Source organism: Pempheris klunzingeri, chromosome 3 (assembly GCF_042242105.1).
Source record: "Pempheris klunzingeri isolate RE-2024b chromosome 3, fPemKlu1.hap1, whole genome shotgun sequence".
Lineage (NCBI taxonomy): Eukaryota > Metazoa > Chordata > Actinopteri > Acropomatiformes > Pempheridae > Pempheris > Pempheris klunzingeri.
This window is the reverse complement of record NC_092014.1, coordinates 7,439,794-7,458,888: the sequence shown is the minus strand read 5'-3', so window position 1 is coordinate 7,458,888 and position 19,095 is coordinate 7,439,794. Positions and strand designations below refer to the sequence as shown.

The window sequence follows — 19,095 nt, the reverse complement described above, 5'->3', positions numbered from 1 at the left end:
GGTGTGGGGGTGCTTTGCTGGTGACACTGTTGGGGATTTATTCAAAATTGAAGGCATACTGAACCAGCATGGCTACCACAGCATCCTGCAGCGACATGCCATCCCATCCGGTTTGCGTTTAGTTGGACCATCATTTATTTTTCAACAGGACAATGACCCCAAACACACCTCCAGGCTGTGTAAGGGCTATTTGACCAAGAAGGAGAGTGATGGAGTGCTGCGCCAGATGACCCGGCCTCCACAGTCACCGGACCTGAACCCAATCGAGATGGTTTGGGGTGAGCTGGACCGCAGAGTGAAGGCAAAAGGGCCAACAAGTGCTAAGCATCTCTGGGAACTCCTTCAAGACTGTTGAAAACCATTTCAGGTGACTACCTCTTGAAGCTCATCAAGAGAATGCCAAGAGTGTGCAAAGCAGTAATCAGAGCAAAGGGTGGCTACTTTGAAGAAACTAGAATATAAGACATGTTTTCAGTTATTTCACACTTTTTTGTGAAGTACATAATTCCACATGTGTTCATTCATAGTTTTGATGCCTTCAGTGAAAATCTACAATGTAAATAGTCATGAAAATAAAGAAAACGCATTGAATGAGAAGGTGTGTCCAAACTTTTGGCCTGTACTGTATAGCACAGGGTATCTGCAAGCCTTGATAAGCAAATGCATTCATTTCAATTCAGTTTACTTAAAAAACTCCTTCAAAGGTCTGAAAAGGTATTACTTTATAGCCTGTTGTAGGAACTAATGATAGTTATGAAATGTTTTTGTAAGTGATTTCAGGAAAACACTTGTTGTTCCAGGACTTAATATCAATTTCATATGTGGACCTTAAATTAATTAGTTATCCTTCCATTTTCTGTTGCTCAGTCAGGTCCAGGTAGTAACGATCCATGATGATATTACTAGAAATTATGATATAAATGTCAATAAATTCATGCACTTGGCAAATAATTACAGGCCTTATCTTCCCTACTGTTTTTCATTGATATATTTTAAACTGTAGCCAGTGTGATTGTCAAACAGGTATTACACTGCATCATATGTAATATTAAACACATCTTAAAATGTTTAACTTGGTGAACCCAACATAGAAACCCTGTAATTGCATAAAGTCTGTCTATTTTCTATTTCTTTTGCCCTTCAAAAACATGTTGCTTCTACATTATAAATATTGCACTAGACATAGATTTACACAGGTGTCTTGCCTCTGGGTCAGCACCATTGGGTGGCTATCCGCTCAGGACATCAGCAGCTGGGTTAGAAAAGGGGTTACTTTATTCATGGGGACGTGAATAATTTACTCTGTCAGGTTCTGCCAAGGTTCACTCAGAAAATACAGGCATAAGGTACCAAGTGCTCAATCTTTGAAAATATTTGATAAATCCAGGATTTTCTGAATAATAGGCTCCTTGTCCACAGTGTTTCCCAATTAGACTAGTTTCTCTGCAGAGTGTTGTTCAGTATTGTGGAGCATTACACAACCAGAGCATTAGGTGATAAATTACCTGCAGTTCACCAGATATTTGATATTCAGTTTATAGCTAAAGTACATTTTGTCTGGATAATACAAACTGGTAAAAGAGCAATTTATACAAAGGTGTTAAAAGACATCAGCAAAGTTTTACATTCACCCTTTTTGACTAAAGGCACCTTTTGTTTGAGGATGAGGCTGAAGGTTTAATGTGATTTACGTGACAGACCAGATTTATATGGCTTGAATACATTAGTGATTCTGCTGCAGTCTGTCACCTTCTGCCACATCTGAATGATGAACTGCAGTCCCTCTGCTGTTGCCAAGAACCGCCGTACTGTACAAATTTGTCTCTGTTTGCTACACGCACCTAAAAGGTGTCATTTCATATCCTCTGTGTGTGAAAAGAGAATATTTGGCAACACAGTCCTTTTGTCGTCGGTATCTGGGCAGTTGTAGCCAGGACACTGTGTGTGTGTGTGTGTGTGTGTGTGTGTGTGTGTGTGTGTGTGTGTGTGTGTGTGTGTGTGTGTGTGTGTGTGTGTGTGTCTCCACTGAGAATATGCTCAAATCTATTGTGTGTCTTCTCTATTGTAAACAAGATGTGGAAATCAGAGAGATAAGTCAGAACTGTGAAGGGAGTTCCCAAGTGGACACAAAGTCCATTTTATCCACTTAGTCCCACAGAGCAAACAGAGCTGCTGCGTGATACAGAAACACACAATCCAAGTGGTAAAATCCAGGCGTATCTGGTTATAATTCTTGTATAGTTAATGGGTACAGTTTTACTTTAATCAATTTATCTGTGTAAAAGGCCCTTCGCCGGAGCCATACACAAGGCATTTGTGGTGGAGGGGTGAGGTAAGGACTCCAATGACAAGAGGGGCAAACAGGTTGTTCCTGATGGATACCTCCTCCGAGACATACAAACAAGAAATAAATATTGTACATATAGTCCTGTACCTTGAAAGAGGCTACACATGCATACAACAGGTATTTTTCTTCTTTTATTGTATCATTGTAAATTGAATATTTGGACAAAACAGTCTGGATTGTGGAACATTTTCAATATTTCCTGGCAATTTCTAGATTAAATTATCAATGGAATGATAAGAATTCACCTCAGTAATAAAAAGAATCTCAAGATTGTATAATCTTGTTTTGATGAGGACAAAAAAAACTCTGTCACCAGCTGCCCCCTCACCACTGTTTGGACAAGCAGAGATCAAGGTGAACAGAGGGATCAAAAACAAACAGGTCTGACGGCGACATCCCACTGAGACCTACGCAAAACTTCCCTCCGCTAACGAGCGTTCCCATGGTAATGATGATGGAGCAGGACTTGCCAAATTCCTTGTGAACGCACCTCTTTGCCCCCACGGTGTTAGTGAAAGACCTCAGCCCCGCGGGGTGTTCGCTGACCCTCAGGAAATTGAACTGGAAGTTAGCAACAGGGGATTATTATAGCAGGCGGTGGCGCCTTGACCTTCAACATTACACATTTGTAAGTATGAGTGGATTTTATTTGTTTTGGACTCGGTGGCTCCCTGGATGATTGTTGACAGTTACCTCCGGTTCAAATCCTTGTCGCAGTGGAGTTTTTTATAGAACACGGAAAGAAAAAAGTCCTGCTTGTCCATCACTTCTTGTCTATTATGAAACTAAAGATATGTGATAAATGAAAGTAAAAGCCAACATAAAGTTTCTTAGTAAAATGTTGGGCTAATACATGTCACAGCTCCAGTGCTCCTTGGCACGAGTCTCTAGACCTCTAATAGAGTGGTGAGCACTATTCTTCCAAAAGCTTTTCTCTCATTTGGTGCTTCAGGTCACGTCAGGCAAAAACGTCAAATCTCACGGTTGTGTATATTTGTGGGGTTTGCACTGTTGGTCAGAGTAAGACGTTTCAAAATGTCACCACCACAATGGCTTCATTGACTACATGAGAAAATTATCAGTAGTCGGTAATGAAAATAATTGCTGCAGTTCGAACTGACACACAGGCCAAAGATCCACAGCAATATAAAAGGATCCCACCCAGACCAAATGATTTTGACTAGAGTCTTGGGTGGGGCCTGAATAACCAAGTGGACCCATCCGAACATCTAGACCCCTTGAAAGATGCCCCCGCCCCACTGCTGTAGAGGACCATTCACGCTAACTTTGACCTCTGTTGTTCTGGGCTGTGATACCGATCAAAGACTAATGACAGTGGGTGGGGCACGCCTTGTCACTAATGAAGACTGATAGGAGCTGGGATGCCTCAGGGGCGACAACAGGTGGACCTGTCGGACGAAGCCCCACAATCTGTCTGTTCATTCATGGCAGCAGGTGGATGTGAGGAATCTGGAAACTGTCTAACGCAGAGTCCTCTCTCTCCCTCAGGGCTTCTCAGTATTGTGTTACCGACAGATGTGTTTCCTCCCCTGTAAATGATTTTACGCAAAGGATGTCAGTCGCCACCTTGGTGGTTGGTTTTTGTCTCCTCGTGCAGTTTGAAATATAATTAAATGAGTGTAAAATACCACCAATCAATCACTGTCACGCAGAGCTGATTTCCTGAGAGGCAGGATTAATGTGCCTGCAGTCTAAACACACTAACCCAGTGCTCAGATGTCTGTTTTACTACAGTTGCAGTGCAGGCAGGAAAAGTGCAGGCTGTCTCCAAGTGTGTGTTCAGTTTAAGGAATAGACATTTTAGGAAAAGCACTCATTTGATTTAAGTGTCATGTCTGCATGCTGAATATGAAACTACAACCAGTGATGGTTTAGCATAGACTGGAAACAGGGAGATGCAGCTGGCCTGGCCCTGTCCAAATATTAAAAAGGAAACCCACCTACCAGCACCTGTAAAGCTCATTAATGAACACATTATGTTTTATTTGTTTCACCCTGTTTCCAGTATGTGTTAAACTAAGCTAACTGCTTCCTAGCTGTAGCTTCATATTTAGCGTACAGAGTGATATTGATCTTCTCATTTTAACTGAACAGGTCTGAGAGCATTTACACAATGCAATCAAAAAAATGTTTTATGGCAAGTAAAATAGATTTGTGATTTAAAAACGTATTATTGAAAATCCAAAAATGTCGTTTAAAAAACGGAAAGATTTGAATCCAAAATTGTTGCTCGCTTTTGTGCTGAATCTCATGGACAGGACCGATAGTGACAGATGTCATTTTTGGATTCACAAACAAAACCTTTTGGATTTGCATGAAGTTTATTTTACTCGCAGTAAAACATCTTTTGCAGTATCAATAGTTTTGTTCTAAAATCTATTTTCAGATTGCAGTGTGGAAAGTTTTGCTTTCACATCTATTCATGATAAATGTACAAAAGTAACCTCATGGATGGTGGTGAAGAGAAAAAAGGGAGATAAAAGCAACAAGTGTCCCTGAGTTTTCTCCTATCATCTGTTAGAGTGGCCATGTTTTTAGCACCACAGAGGGAGATGACTCGGTGTGAGGTCAGATGGTCTCACAGTGTAATGAATTAGACATGAGTGACGGTGCGGTCCAGCTCTGAGGACGGGACAGCTGAGCGCGCAGGCTGATGTTGGCAACATGAGGCCATTTGTGACGTCCGCTTTATTAATTAGTAATAATCCCTGGGTATCGTGTGGACGAGGCTGCAAACTAAAGGGAGATTTCCAGTAAGTTGTATAAGAGACAGAGAGCTGATTCTAGAAATTCCCAGAAAGTGGCCTCTTATACAATGTTGACAGGGCTGACAGATATTTTAAAAAATAAGTTAAATTAAACATCATATTGTGATTATTTGTGACACATTTTTTTCTTCGATTTTGATAATATTTTGATTAGTTGTTCAGCCCTCATGTTTTATACCAAGTATTTATTACAATTTTTATCTGAAGAAATCCCACAGATAAAAAATGCCTTCACTGATACGCCGATTGTTTGCCCTGAAACTATATTCTTTACGTTAAGGTGTTGGCGACGACATATTATCACCCCCAACACCAGCAGGCCTCTGATTTATCTCCTGTTTTCTGTCAGGAGCACCATTCATTTCTTTGTTCAGGCAAAGAAGAGTATCAGATCGCTGTAGTCATGTCAGCTGTGGCAGTGAGTGATGTGTTGTCCTGAAACAGAACCAGTTTCCCTCCAACGGAGAGCTACAGTGCAGCCGCTGATTCGACAAAGAGAGAAACGTGAGGGGTGGGAGACTCACTTCCTGTGCTTCTGGTGTGTGAGGCTGAAGACTGACAGATTGGGTTTCCCCTTACTCAGTTACTGCACCACCAATAACCACTTATATTTTAAATAAATGATAATCTGGTGTTTTTGAAAGACTGTTTCAAGTATTGGACGATATATCAGTGACCATTTTGTTTTTACTGTCAAATATTTTAGAGCTAAAACGATCATATTGATTAGTTGATCTAATGAATGTTAACCTGCAGCTATTTTGATAATCTTGATAATCATTTAAGTCACTTTACTTAATGCAAAACTTGATTTCATGTTAAGATGTAAGATGCATCTGCGTTTGTTCTTTTTTTATATAGAATTTTAGTTTGATTCATGGCACCAATTTTAGATTAATTTCAGTTTTTATATCATTAAGTCATGTTATTAAACAAGTGAAAAAAAGGCCCAAAGCAACTTTCTAATGCTTGAAATGATCAAATAGCTAATTGTTAATATCCGACTACTCCTACAAAAACCAAAGATGTTGAACTTACAATTGCATAAGACAAATTGATGAATGGATTAATCAGTGGTTGTAATATTTGTAGATTATCACTGCTTCTGTTTTCACCATCGCAGTGAGCTCTCAGCTGAGTTCTGCTGTCTTCCTCTTTCTAGAGGAAGTGTACTGGAGTGAATTTTGAAGTTCTCCCAGGAACAAGGCATCTTAGCAATTAAGTTAAGGATGTGCTGTCATGGACGTGCCTGTTTGTGGGCCCAGTAGCATGACATAAATCTATTGTTCAGCTGCTTTGGTTGGACCTGCTGTCCTATTATTTTCCAGGGTGACCTTGCAAAGCAATCTGACAAAAATTTGCTGAAATGTTTTTGGTGCACTGTGTTGATTTTTTGTAAATGGTGCTGCTACACGACAGGCTCTATGTTTGCCTATGACAACAGATGACGCTGATCTGAATACATCAGAGACCGGCGGTTGTTTTCCATGAAGCAACACTCAGCACTGGATGCTGATTGGCCATCGGTATCGGTTCCTCTGATCCTCTGAAATCAAACAATCGATCCAATTTTCCGACTGGATTTTAGTAATTAGTTGCTTTTCACTTGATCATATACATTCTGTGCATGAAACCCTGTGCTTAAGTTAGTGGAGTTAGTCCTTAAAGAACCCGGTTAGGCCATTATCAGACACAGAGTTTTTTTAAACAGAACTTTTTTGACAAATTCACTCAAGTCATTAATTTTTTGGCTACCTGATGCAAGTAGAGAACCACTGCACATCTGGCATTATTACACGATGACAAGATTGTGTGAAAAATCTGTGTCAAATTATTGTTTTAACTTTCAGTCACTCGTTATCTCTCTTAGTGGCTCGCTACATGAGAACTTGTTAAGAATGAAAATGATACCAAACTGTGTAACAGAAGCTAAGCTGTGTAATGTCTCGGACCATTATACACCCCAGAGCCTGACTTCAAAGCCCTTCAAAAATAGAAAAAAATAGGATTTGCCATTTCCCTCATTGTGAGCCTCTTTGGCCGGGTACCCCTTCTCTTTTGATCTGTCGCACCCCTTAATTTCCCGTAATTTCAGATTGTCCATGACAACATGCATGACTACCTCTGTATAATCCTGTCCTATGTTGTTTCTGTTGCTCTTGTAGCTCCATGGCCGTCTCCGCCCCCCGCCCTCTCCCCCTGGGAGGTAACCTTCAAAGGCTCTGCTCAGCACGATGGATGAGCAGCTGAGTGATGGAGATGGACAGAATCAAAGGACATGCTCCCTTCAGTCTGACTAGATGAAGGGACACCCACCTTCTCCCAACAGTGAGGGGGCCTGCACCGCAGCATTTTGATGTTCCTCAGAGTGAATCGATGCACCTAAAAGAAAACTCTGGAAATCATTTTGAAAAAGAGGAAATATTGATATATTCAGTTTGGGTACCACACTCTCTCAGCATATAGCTCATATGCTGACTGCTCATCCCTGTGATGCTTGTTATGAGTTATCCGTCCGCAACCAATGAGCCAGACGGCTGCAGCAGCGAAGGAAGCAGCTGCACCACTTCCTCCATCACCACCTCCGACCCATCCTCTATGTCCGGACACACTCACGCCACCCTACCGTCCCGCAGTGATGCCCCTGACACCCCTAAACGTGAAGCGCCTCCACCTCCTCCCCTGCCGCCCCCACCTCCAGGGGCACCCCCGCCTCCTCCTCCCCCGGCAACCACGTCCACCAACCACAACGCGAGGAAGAAGCGCCGCGTCCGCAGCTTCTTCTGGAAGCCGATACCGGAGGAGAAGGTACGCGGTAAGCCCAACATCTGGACCCTGGCGGTGCGGCAGCAGCAGTACCAGATCGATGTTCGCTCTGTGGAGGAGCTGTTCGGGCAGCAGGAGGAGGCTGTGATGGGGCTACGTGGGCAGACGCCGGCCACCGGAACCTCCTCTCGGGCCTCCAGGTCCCGCTCATACAAGGAGAGCAGCAAGGATGAGGTGAGTGGAGTCTGTAACACTGACACCAGCAACACTGGGAAATTTGTCCTGACAAGAAAGAAGACATGATAGGATAGGATATCTCCAGCACAGACATAAGACAGACTGAGATCATTTCTTCAATTTACATTACACCAGTGGGATTTTAAGTGTCCTTATTTGTGTTCTGTGCAGATGTTTCGACAGTTTTTGTTTTAACTTGCTGTACACAAGAAAAAGTGTTTTACTGATTTAGGATTCATGTTTTCTTTTTTCATCTAAAAAGAATAATAATTTCCAAAAAGTTTTACATACCAAAAAGGCTTGATAAAAAATCACTGCAAACTTGCAGCATCTTGCACACTGTCTTCAGGTAAGAGTCTACCAACTGCAATGCTCTAAAACTTAGAATATTAGAATATGTTGGGTGACTATATTCAGTTTGCTGCTATCACAAAGCTGCAGCATTAAGCATCGACTAGTGGAAATACGCAGTCCTGAGGCGCACAAACTCTTGCATCTACTTTTGCCTTTGTCTTTACAAACACGTGCAAGACGCGCTGGTTACCTGGTGGAGTGTCCTGGACACTCCACCGGCGTGATTTGAAAGTTCCAGATTCATAACCATACAATGCTGCAGTACATTAACTGCTCCCACTGTATTAAGATATCCCTGCAGGGACAAGTTAGGTAACGGTGCTCAGTTTCAGCTTTTCTCTGAGTGTAAAAAAACTATCAGTGTTCATAAACAGAACAAAAGCACACCTGCGTCATCCTGGACTCCTGGAAAGTAACATGTGAACTGTAAAGCAATACCTGCGTGAGGCGAAGGGGGGCTCATGTCACACTCGTCTCCGTGTCCCCGCAATGAACTGACTGCAGCTGGTCAAACCTCAAAGTGTGAGCAGTGTGCAGTTTTTACTAAGCGCTCCTGTGGGAGTTTGAAATAATGCCTCCATTTGTGGACACAGGAGCAACCTGCTACTCCCAAAACTTACATCATTGTCACGGTCGTCAGGGAATTTTTAGACAGGACACATTTTTATTATATCGGGGCCACCGGCAGCCTTCACTCTCAATTAATTTATGGTTTATTGATTGTTTAGCCTATAAAATGTGATGAATGCTCAGCAAAAGTTCTCAGAGCCCAAGCCCATTAAAGGCTTCATTTATTTTATCTATTTATCTTATCATTTATCAGTGTGGATTCATTTTCTGTTGATCAATTAATAATTTCAGCATTATATTACCTACAGTATAAACAGTAGGTATGTTGAAGCAAATTCAACACGCCCAATGGATTCCTCCTTGTCTTCCTCCCCCCACCCGCACTCCCTGTCTTTAATTCAGGCCACAGAAGTGTGTAATTGCTATTCAAAAGCTGCAATTAGGTCTTGTGAACCTTTTTAAAAATGTACATACTGTACAGTCCACTGTTAAAGGGAGGACGTACAAGCTGTTGTTAATGAAGGTGGTGTGTGGCCTCATGTGCGGCCCGGTGGAATTTCAGTGTCCCATAGGGTGACTATGGGTGGAGGGGGGGGTGTAAGTAACACAAGCAACAACAACTAGGAGTGGTTAGAAGAAGGGAGGGGTGTGAGTACATACAGTATGTGCGATTCATTCTGTGTTTAAACCAGAACTTCAGCATAATCATGTTTCCTTTATGGTGTCTTTCATTTATTTCCAGATCAGCATCCTTGACTCCAAGAGGGGGATGAATGTGGGAATTTTCCTGAAGCAGTTCAAGAAGTAAGTCTTCCATCTGCTTCACTACCTGAAAACCAGAAAAGCTGCTTCCAGCCGGTGGAGTATGCACTGGAGGCTCCAAATGAAAGGAAAAAAAACAACATAAAATGTCTTAGTTAGCCTCCAGAGCATCTTTAATCCTCCTTCTCAGAAGTGTCTGGAGTCTAGTAAGACTTGTTATCCCCTCATTTGGTGTGAGTGCTTTGTAAAGGATGCTTTTAACAGCTTCCAGTCATTTCCTGCTTGTCAGTCGATGACCATAGGACACAGTAGATGCATCACACAGACAAAAGAAATGTAGTCAAGGTACAGTTGCCGGGCTGCTCTTGCACTCCTTAAGTTTTACAAACAGGTGGATCCTAAACTCTGACTATAAAAGAGCAAAAAATCCAGCACACTCTGATTAAAGTCTAACACCGAAATGTCATTAATAAACTGAGTAGACATTATCATTCCTTTAGGATGTGCCACTGTTCTGTTTCCCTCTTAAGCTGCTTACACTGCTGGTGTCTGGAGAAAAAGAATAAGAAAACTGTCAGAGATTTTTGTTATCCTACTTCATGTCCCACATTTGATGGTCTTGCCTTTTAGCTGTTCGCTCTGCTGTCCCTAAGACCCAGTTTCAGTTTGTGGTTTAGTGCCCAACTGAGGAAGAATCCATTAAAACCTTTCTAACTGAGGTAGACAAGGGTCAAAATCTGTGCCAGTTACTCTAATAGGCTTTCTTAGCTCCCCATTGTTTATAAATACTTTGTTCAGGAAATCTCAAGGTGTGTTCGGTGGGACTCAGCATTGTGTTGCAGAAGTCGTCTGGAGCAGAGTACAAAAATGTGTGTGAGGTTTTTGTTTTCACGTCGGTGGATTTGCATGGCTCCCCACTATATTTTAATGACATTTGACTGTCAGCCATACTGCACTCCTGGCTGAGTGTTAGCAGTGACTTCATCACAGTATTTATTCTTGTGCATTGCTCTAAACTCTGACATGTGTTCATCTGCTGTCCCATATATTATCTCCTGTCCTCTCCTACGTGGGTTTACAAATGCTTCTATTTTCACAATAGAATTTCAAACTGCATAAACTCATCATGCAGCATTCAAAAAAACAGTTTTCGTGCTGTACCAGGTTGTAACTCTATAGTGTCCAAAAATACTGTTTCACTGTTACAGGGCTCAGACATATAATTCAATCCTATACAACATCAAACTTTGGCCTTAAGCATTGAATAAACATGCATCTGATACAGGCAGTGAATATAATAAGCCTCTAAAAGGTGATACAGAGCTACTGTGATGGGTCACAACATACTCTAAGCTGTCAGCTTACTGAATATTGTCCATGAAGGATTTCTAATAGTCATCTGTACAGTAAAGTAATTAGGATTTGTGCTGCAGCTCTACGGATTTGGGTTCATCATGGGTGAGTGTCATTAGAAGTACATGTTGAATTGGGGATGCCATGTGTGGTAGAGGGGACAGTAGACAAGCACACTGCTGAATTTGTGATTTGGAGCTCAGCTGGAGAGGATGCTTTTCATTTGACTTCTATCCATGTTGTCAGTATTTTTGGTTTATTTTGCTCGTTAATGAAGTGAAGCCAGACAGGGATGTCTTATTCTGAGTAACAGTAGGATTTAGTGCCTTTGTAAACACAGGGGAGGGAGCACTAAAAGAGAGCACCTGTGCTATTTATCATCCAACTTAACTGAAATCAAGTGTCTCACTGCCTTCCAGGTCCAACCGCTCCATTGTTGAAGACATACGACGTGGAGAGGGAAAGATTTATGGAGCAGAGCTGCTCAAAGACCTGCTTAAGCTCCTGCCTGACGCAGAGGAGGTCTGTGTTTATGAATGTAGCTTTCAGCAAATAATACAAAGTCCTTGATTTAAAGACCAAAACTGATGATAAAAGACGGTGAATGTGGAACAATGGAGCCGACTGAGCTTCCTCTTTCTCTGTTTTCCCAACAGATCAAGAAACTTCAGGCATTTAAAGGAGACCCAGACAAGCTGACACTGGTCGATTCCTTTATGTACCTCTTGATCCAGGTGCCTCGGTGAGTAGATTTCAATGGTGTGTACGCAGTGTAGTTTCAGTCAAAGGGATATGCGAAGTCACTTGTTTGTCAGTGAAAGAAGAAAGGGATTTGCTCTGTTCCTAATTTGTGAGGATAAATTTACATTTTGCGATTTTATATGCACTTAAAAACACATTTATACTGCTTCTCGTCATTCACGTGTGTTATGTGAATGTGTGTATTTGTGTGTATTAGCCTTTCTGTACATGATCCTATACTAAGTGTCAGCTATTATTTACAGCTAGTTCTGCTCACAACTTTATGATTTTATTTTCTGCAACAACACTGTGTACTAGTAGTATTGTTAATAAAGTAGTATAAGTGAAATGGAGATGATGCAGTCACTACATTGGGTATGATGGAGAAGTAATACAGTGATAAAACAGAGTATTAAATGAAGTAATCTTACTTAACATCCATCAGCTCTCACTGCCTCTCAGCCAGATAAAGACATGTAAAGTCACGTTTCACTAACTATCCCTCCCGTTTCATCATCCTGAACATTCGAGAGTGAAAATAATCTTTTTAAGCTTCTCTGCAGAACTTGAACCAGTCCTTTAAAAGAAGTCTGTCAACTGTTTTTCCCATCTCACCACAACCTACACAATCACAGACTTAAACCCCCCCCCAACCCCAACCCCCTCTGCTTCGTCTCCCACAGGTTCGAGGTTCGGATCGAGGCTATAGTCCTCCGCGAAGAGTTCGTCCCTTCCTGCGCTGTGATGAGCCGTGAGATCGATGTTGTTCGGGTCGCCACTAAAGGTAATAACACACAGGATCTGCTGCCTTCTTACACACACACACACACACACACACACACACACACACACGTGCTCAGACAGATGACCCAGATATCTGAGCTGTCAGCGGTGCTGAACGAAAAGTAGGAATGTGTCACCTGAGATACGGTGATGTGGGAACAGAATGGAAAGTCAATGCTGTGCCATCTTTGTACTGCTTCCAGAACTGCAATGTTGGCTTTTTATATGTAAATAACACATAGTTTAAAATTACAAAACTATAAAAGTTTGCAAAAATTGACACCATTTGTGTTTAATTTCAGGAGATAGTTGCTGGATATTACCTCTACTTTATAACACCACCTTTTTCAGCTGTGCTGAGCTGCTGCAGAATAGCAGCAACAAAACATTTTGCAGTTGTTATTGGTAGTTTAATGGTTCCATAAACAAACTAATAAGACTACAGCCATGCTAGCTGCTCTACGAGGCAGCACTTTTTCACGCTAACATGGTCACAGCAAAAATGCTAACAGGCAGATGTTTAGCAGATATAATGTTTACAATAATTACCATTTTAATTTAGTATGTTAGTATCCTAAAATGCAGTTTGCATGTTGAACCTTTCTGTGTGGAGTGTACATGTTCTCCCCGTGCATGTGTGGGTTTTCTCTGGGTACTCTGGCTTCCTCCCACAGTCCAAAGACATGGATGGATGAATGGGTGACCTATTGACTCGATGATGGCGCTAGATGAAGTGCTAGGGATTCGCCTTAGCTCTAACATAGGGGGACATGAATATCTGTACCAAAGTTCATGGCAGTTGTATTTTAGTACGACTGACCAAGCATTGCCATCCCTAGATGCTTAAAAAGTTAGAATTGACGGTAAATTAACACACAAGTGTGTATTCATGCACAGAGCACACATTCCTGTATCCATATCCCCAAATGTGTTCTGGGTGTGTATGAACTGACCAAGAAGTGAAAATATTAAGCAGTGTTTTTTTGCCACCTTCACTTGAGCCTGTGTCATTTTAGCTGAGTCACACCATCTTGCCTCTCTGTGCTTTATTGGATTTTTCTTAAACCCTCGTCCACAGCACCATGACCTTTTCACTGCATTGCAGAGCTATCGGCTAAACACTGGATGGGACAAATTAGGTTCAACATTTATGACACCGTTTAATTAAAACTTTCAACTGCGTTGAACATTTACCCTTATTTTTTGTTGCATTTTGACCACATTTCAGTTAACTTCCTATCAATTTGGAGCAGGCGGTGTTACTGCCAATAGCTGTTCTGTGTGATGGTGCTAAACGAAGGTGAAGTATTGTGTGATGGGCTGCTATGATAGGCTCTGGATTCTCTAACTGAGTTTATATTGATCTCGTCCTATAGAGCTGATGAGCTGCGAGGAGCTTCATGCCATTCTGCATCTGGTGCTGCAGGCCGGAAACATCATGAATGCTGTAAGTCCAACAGTTACGTTCACTTACTGCATCAACAGCACTCCCCTGTCTGTCTGATGAAGGGTTAGGGTGGCATTATTTCATATGAAGAAAACATAAAAAGACAAAAACTAACAATGTGACTTTTGGACTCTCTCTCTGCCCCGAGTCCACTCACTACTGTCACAGATATGATTATTTCCCTAACCTGGAAACGGAGCACAAAGGTGGAAAATCTGCCAAAAATCTGCTCTTAGGAGGCCAGCTGTTAGCCCTTGGTAGCCTCTGTTCTTCATACTTATGTACAAACAAAAGAATTATATCAATGTAGAATACTTATCTAACCCTGACAAAAAAGCAAATCAATGTTTTTGTGTTTATGAAAAAAGCTTTATCAGGCTACATAAGCTATACTTGTCAGAAGGATCAGTTCATTGTTGGTTTTGGTCCTTTCATGGGATTTGTTGTCAATGTGAAACATCCAGAACATCACCAGCGTCATCCTTGTGCTATTCGATTTGTTCATGTGTGGTTCTCAGGGCGGCTACGCAGGCAACGCGGTGGGGTTCAAGCTGTCATCCCTCCTCTCATTGGCTGACACCAAGGCCAACAAGCCAGGGATGAATCTGCTGCACTTTGTCGCTATGGTTAGTGAAGACTTCAGTTATACAACATGATACAGACAGTGAGATAAACGCGGAAACGTTTCTGACATGTCAGCATAAAATTACTCTTTCCTAATAATAATGATAATCATAATAAGTCAAGTTCTCTTGTGTTTTGAAGGCATTAATGTGTATATTTGATACTTGTGAAGATGCTAATGTACTGAATGTGTGAGATACACTGGATTGAAGTAATGAAGTGTATAGAGACTCTTTTGGAGACATTGTACCGCCAGGAAAACTAGACGCCAATTTCATCCTATTAATATTTTATATCAGAAAGTCTGTGGACTGACCTGATTACTACAGTCAAATCACACAAAACTGCAGAGGTGAGAAATAAAAATCTAAACAAAGTGGAGCACAAACAGTATTTCAGTCCAGCATGCAATAAGAAGCAGTCTTTTGTTAGCCAGTTAGTTTTATATAAATCTTTCACAGCAGTGGTGCTCGAGTAAACGGTGTCCAGATACTAAGATTACAGGAGGGCAGGTGGATAGCAGATGGTCACAGGAAACGGAGAAGAGCTAGGAGAGGCTGTCCAGACACTTACATAACCAAACAAAGAGTAGTGCTTCACTCTGCACTGATGCCACTTTATCGTGCAACAAATGAAGCTAAATTGTGTGACCTGTCTCTCCACACAGGAGGCGAAGAAAAAAGACGAGAAGCTGCTCAAGTTTCCAGAGAAACTTCAGGATGTCCAGAGTGCAGCCAGGTAAACTTTTCCTCACAGTTTCTTTAACACCGTCTTAAATATTTGAATGAATTTTTGTGTGCGAACAACCATTTGATTAAAGCTGAGGTTTTGATGTTTTTATTTATTGCTGAATTGACAACCACACCCCGCTTCATTACACAAGCTGACATCTCACTAAGCACAGTACTTTTTTCAGGGCGCAGTGTGATGCTTGTGGCTGTCAGGCTCTGTCAGCTTCACAAGGTCATCTCTGTGTGGAGACAGTGCAGCTCCTGCACCAGAGAGCCAAGATTACGCCTCCCTCCCTCCCTCCCTCCTTCCCTCAGGATATGTGAACACATTTTCTCACAGCGGTCCCATCTTCACCTTTAACGGATGACAGTCTGACAGTGCATTCAGCAAAACACTGTCAAATACTGTCACGCAAGGCAGTAACTCTGAGGACAGTTTGGAGTCAGCAATGTCATTATTATGTCTGTAGTCACAAAACAAAAGTCACACCCATTTTTCTGATGTGGATCTTTCTGCTGTCATGTTTTCATGTAGAATCTCAGTGGAAAACATCGAGGTGGAGTTTTCCTCCTTGTATGTTCGGATTAAATCCCTGGAGGAGAAGGTTCAGGGCGACCAAGAGCTGCTGCAGCAGCTGGAGCCTTTTCTGCAGGTGAAGCTGCAGCAGTTATGTAATACATTATACACACAGACACACATACAGAAGGTTGGGACCAGGCCACTGTACATTTCTGGCACTGCTGACTCAAGTGCTATAGATAATGACATCCATAAAAGTGCACACCGCTTTGTAAATAAATAAATAAATGGCTTATATCCTGTCTCAGAGCTCAGCGAGGACGCTCCAGGACCTTAAGAGACGCAGGCTGGATCTGCGCAAAGAGGGGAATGCTCTCATCGATTTCTTTTGTGAAGACAAAGACACTTTTAAGCTGGACGAGTGCTTCCGCATCTTTCAAGATTTCTGCCTCAAGTTCAAGAAAGCTGTCAAGGTCAGTGGAAGGATAATTCAGGTTTATTAATAGACCTGATGTACGCCCGTAGTTTTCAATCAAGCAATCAGGGATTTTTGCCAACATTTACCAACACCATATGTGTGCTTTCTTGAATTTTCAATTCCACATATATAATCCTAACTCGGGTTTCTTGCCCAGTCAGACTTCGCTGTAGTAATGTCGTTTTCAGATGTCGCCATTACACGACATGTACAACTTCACCAACACTGGATAGTTGTGCACACTATCTTGGTGAATACAGTGATAATAATGTGTTCAAAAGTAAGACCCATATTGAAGTAACTCTTGTCTGAGTTGACCATTTGTGGTCCTTCCTCTTTTTCTTAGGACAACACGGACCGAGAGTTGAAGGAAGCAGCCAGACAGCGTCGTCTGAGGGAGTTGGAGGAAAAGCGCTTTGCTTGGTCCGGTGCAGATCAGAGCGGTGGATTTGGTCGGAGCAGCAGCGAGAGCGACGTGGAGATGCTGACCAAGGAGGGCCTGCTGGACTTCTTTCAGCAGCGGTCTCAGAGTCCACACAGCCCGCTGGGACGCTCTGCCAGCGCCCGTCGCCACCGTCACACCATGACCTCCACAGCAGACCGAGAACTTCAAGGATACCTGGAGCTATTTGGAGGCACCGGGAACCCAACTGACTATTCCAAGTTTAACAGCCTACCTCGGTCGGGCCGCACCACACGGAGGACGACCCCCTGGATTTTAGGACAGGACGACAACCGCGAGCTGGGCTGCGACCGGCAGGTGACGTCTCCACGTGCAGAAACTGAGCCTATCAGCCCACTGGCCAGATTTTCCTCCTCTGGGCTAAATGATAACGACCCACACAACAACAACAATTACTCATCTGTTTCAGAGGGCAGCGCTCTGCCTCGTTCCTTTTGTGTCTTTCAGAAGCCCATCCATCTTCCTAACTCAACAATTACCGGCCATATGAATGTTAGTGTGGAGAAGCACACCCTAGTTCGAGGACCTCAAGCTTTTGACCTACCGAGTCCAAACAATAATAGTAATCATACACACTTTGTCAATTATGGGGATGTCGTGGTGACTGATTTGGAAAAGGAGAGGTCACCTCCCATAACTCTGGACAACCTTGTACATGATAAAGTTTTGGAAAGAGGAGCACATCCCAAGGCAGCCTGGGAAGGTCAAATAGACCCTCCCACACAGACACAGACTGGACTCTCTCCTGAGAGAGAGAAAGAAGAAGATGACAACAGTACAGTTTCATCAACAACCTGTGATACACCCCTCCCACTAGATACCTCTGTATCCAATAAGAAACCAGTGTTTTATATACTAGACTGCACAGAAACAGACTGCTCTGTCACCTTGGATTACTCTGAAGTTGAAAGCTCGTCTCTAACGAAAGAGGGACTTCATTTCAAAACATCTGACTGTAGCAAAGATCAGGAGAGCCAGCAAGATCCAAGCTCTCTGTCCTCTAATTTAGAGTCCATGTCTCCCAACGACCAGTCTGTTTCAACCAGTGAGCTTTCTGTGCCAAAATCTGTGGACGCGGCATCCATGACTCCGTCTGCTACCACAGAAGAGTGGGACACAGAGAGCTGTGACACCGCTGAGGGGAAACAAGGTGCGGAGAAAGATGCGCAGAGAAGCGGCAGAAAACCAACGCCGGCAAAGAGCAAAGCTAACAAAGCGACAAAGTGCAACGGAGGTCGCGGTGTGCGAACACTGACGAGCAGCGAGAGCCAGGGCATGCGGAAAGTTGTGCCCATCAGCAAGCTTACGAGGACAAGCAGCAGCAAGAGAGGGGAGAGACCTTTGGCGCATGACAGTGGAGAGTCACGCCGGCCTCTTCGTGACCAGAGCACCCCAGCGAGAGGGAGGAGCGAGAAGACAACAAGAGCTCTTCGACACTCCAGTCTGCCTCCTGACGACTCAAAAGCTCAGAGGGGAAGCACCCTCACAGGTGGCATTTCGCGATGGGCACGTGATTCAACCCCGAAAAAGGCTCCCATCCACAAGCCGAGCGCCAAACCCCTGAGGAACATCCCCAAGCCTGCACCCGAGGAGAAGATGTGCCGCTCCACCATGAGAGCGCTGGCGCAGGCCCAAGCTCAGGCCCAAGCTCAGGCCCAGGCCCAGGCCCAGGCCCAGGCCGGAGCTTCCTCTGAGAACAGCAGCTCTCACACACTGAGCGCAAAAAACACCTCCGGCGTCCCAAGCTTTGCCCGCAACACTGTCTCTTCATCTTCCAGGACCAAGAAGGAGCTGGCAACCCCATCCGTTCCCTCCACCCCGTCTCGCAGCCCGACGCTCCTAGGTCGACAAACCACGGCGAGGCAGAGCAGGTTGTCACCCACAGTTCAAACTAGCGAGGAGCGGCTGCAAGGGACCAACCTGCGACGGGTGCACAGTGTGAAAGCGGTCAGTCGCAGCGCATACCGTAGTGAGACTCCCCCACCCCCACCCCCTGCGACCCGTGAAGAAATCCGTAAAACTAATAGCTTTTCTGATAAGTCCAGCCAGTCGAGAGACTCAGTGACGCCCAGCAGAGGTGCAAAACCGAGCTGGAAATAAAACAAACATAGTTTAGAGAGAGAGGCTTTC

General features: G+C 43.3%; 1 protein-coding gene across 1 annotated transcript; it reads left to right on the top strand.

The window, feature by feature from the left end:
* The first annotated feature begins 7,629 nt into the window (after nucleotides 1–7,629).
* fhdc1 (FH2 domain containing 1) lies at nucleotides 7,630–19,065 on the top strand. Its single transcript, XM_070828241.1, has 11 exons — nucleotides 7,630–8,136; nucleotides 9,806–9,867; nucleotides 11,598–11,700; nucleotides 11,835–11,920; nucleotides 12,603–12,703; nucleotides 14,079–14,149; nucleotides 14,668–14,775; nucleotides 15,441–15,511; nucleotides 16,040–16,157; nucleotides 16,333–16,497; nucleotides 16,849–19,065. Exons 1-11 carry the CDS (start codon nucleotides 7,630–7,632, stop codon nucleotides 19,063–19,065), a joined length of 3,609 nt encoding a protein of 1,202 aa, XP_070684342.1.
* Nucleotides 19,066–19,095: the final 30 nt, after the last annotated feature.

Excerpts from the sequence above, each read along its gene's own strand:
- fhdc1 (XM_070828241.1), top strand. The coding sequence starts at position 7,630 with ATGCTTGTTATGAGTTATCCGTCCGCAACCAATGAGCCAGACGGCTGC. Across the intron at positions 14,776-15,440 it reads TGCTGCACTTTGTCGCTATG|GAGGCGAAGAAAAAAGACGA; the intron begins GTTAGTGAAGAC and ends CTCTCCACACAG. Across the intron at positions 15,512-16,039 it reads GATGTCCAGAGTGCAGCCAG|AATCTCAGTGGAAAACATCG; the intron begins GTAAACTTTTCC and ends GTTTTCATGTAG.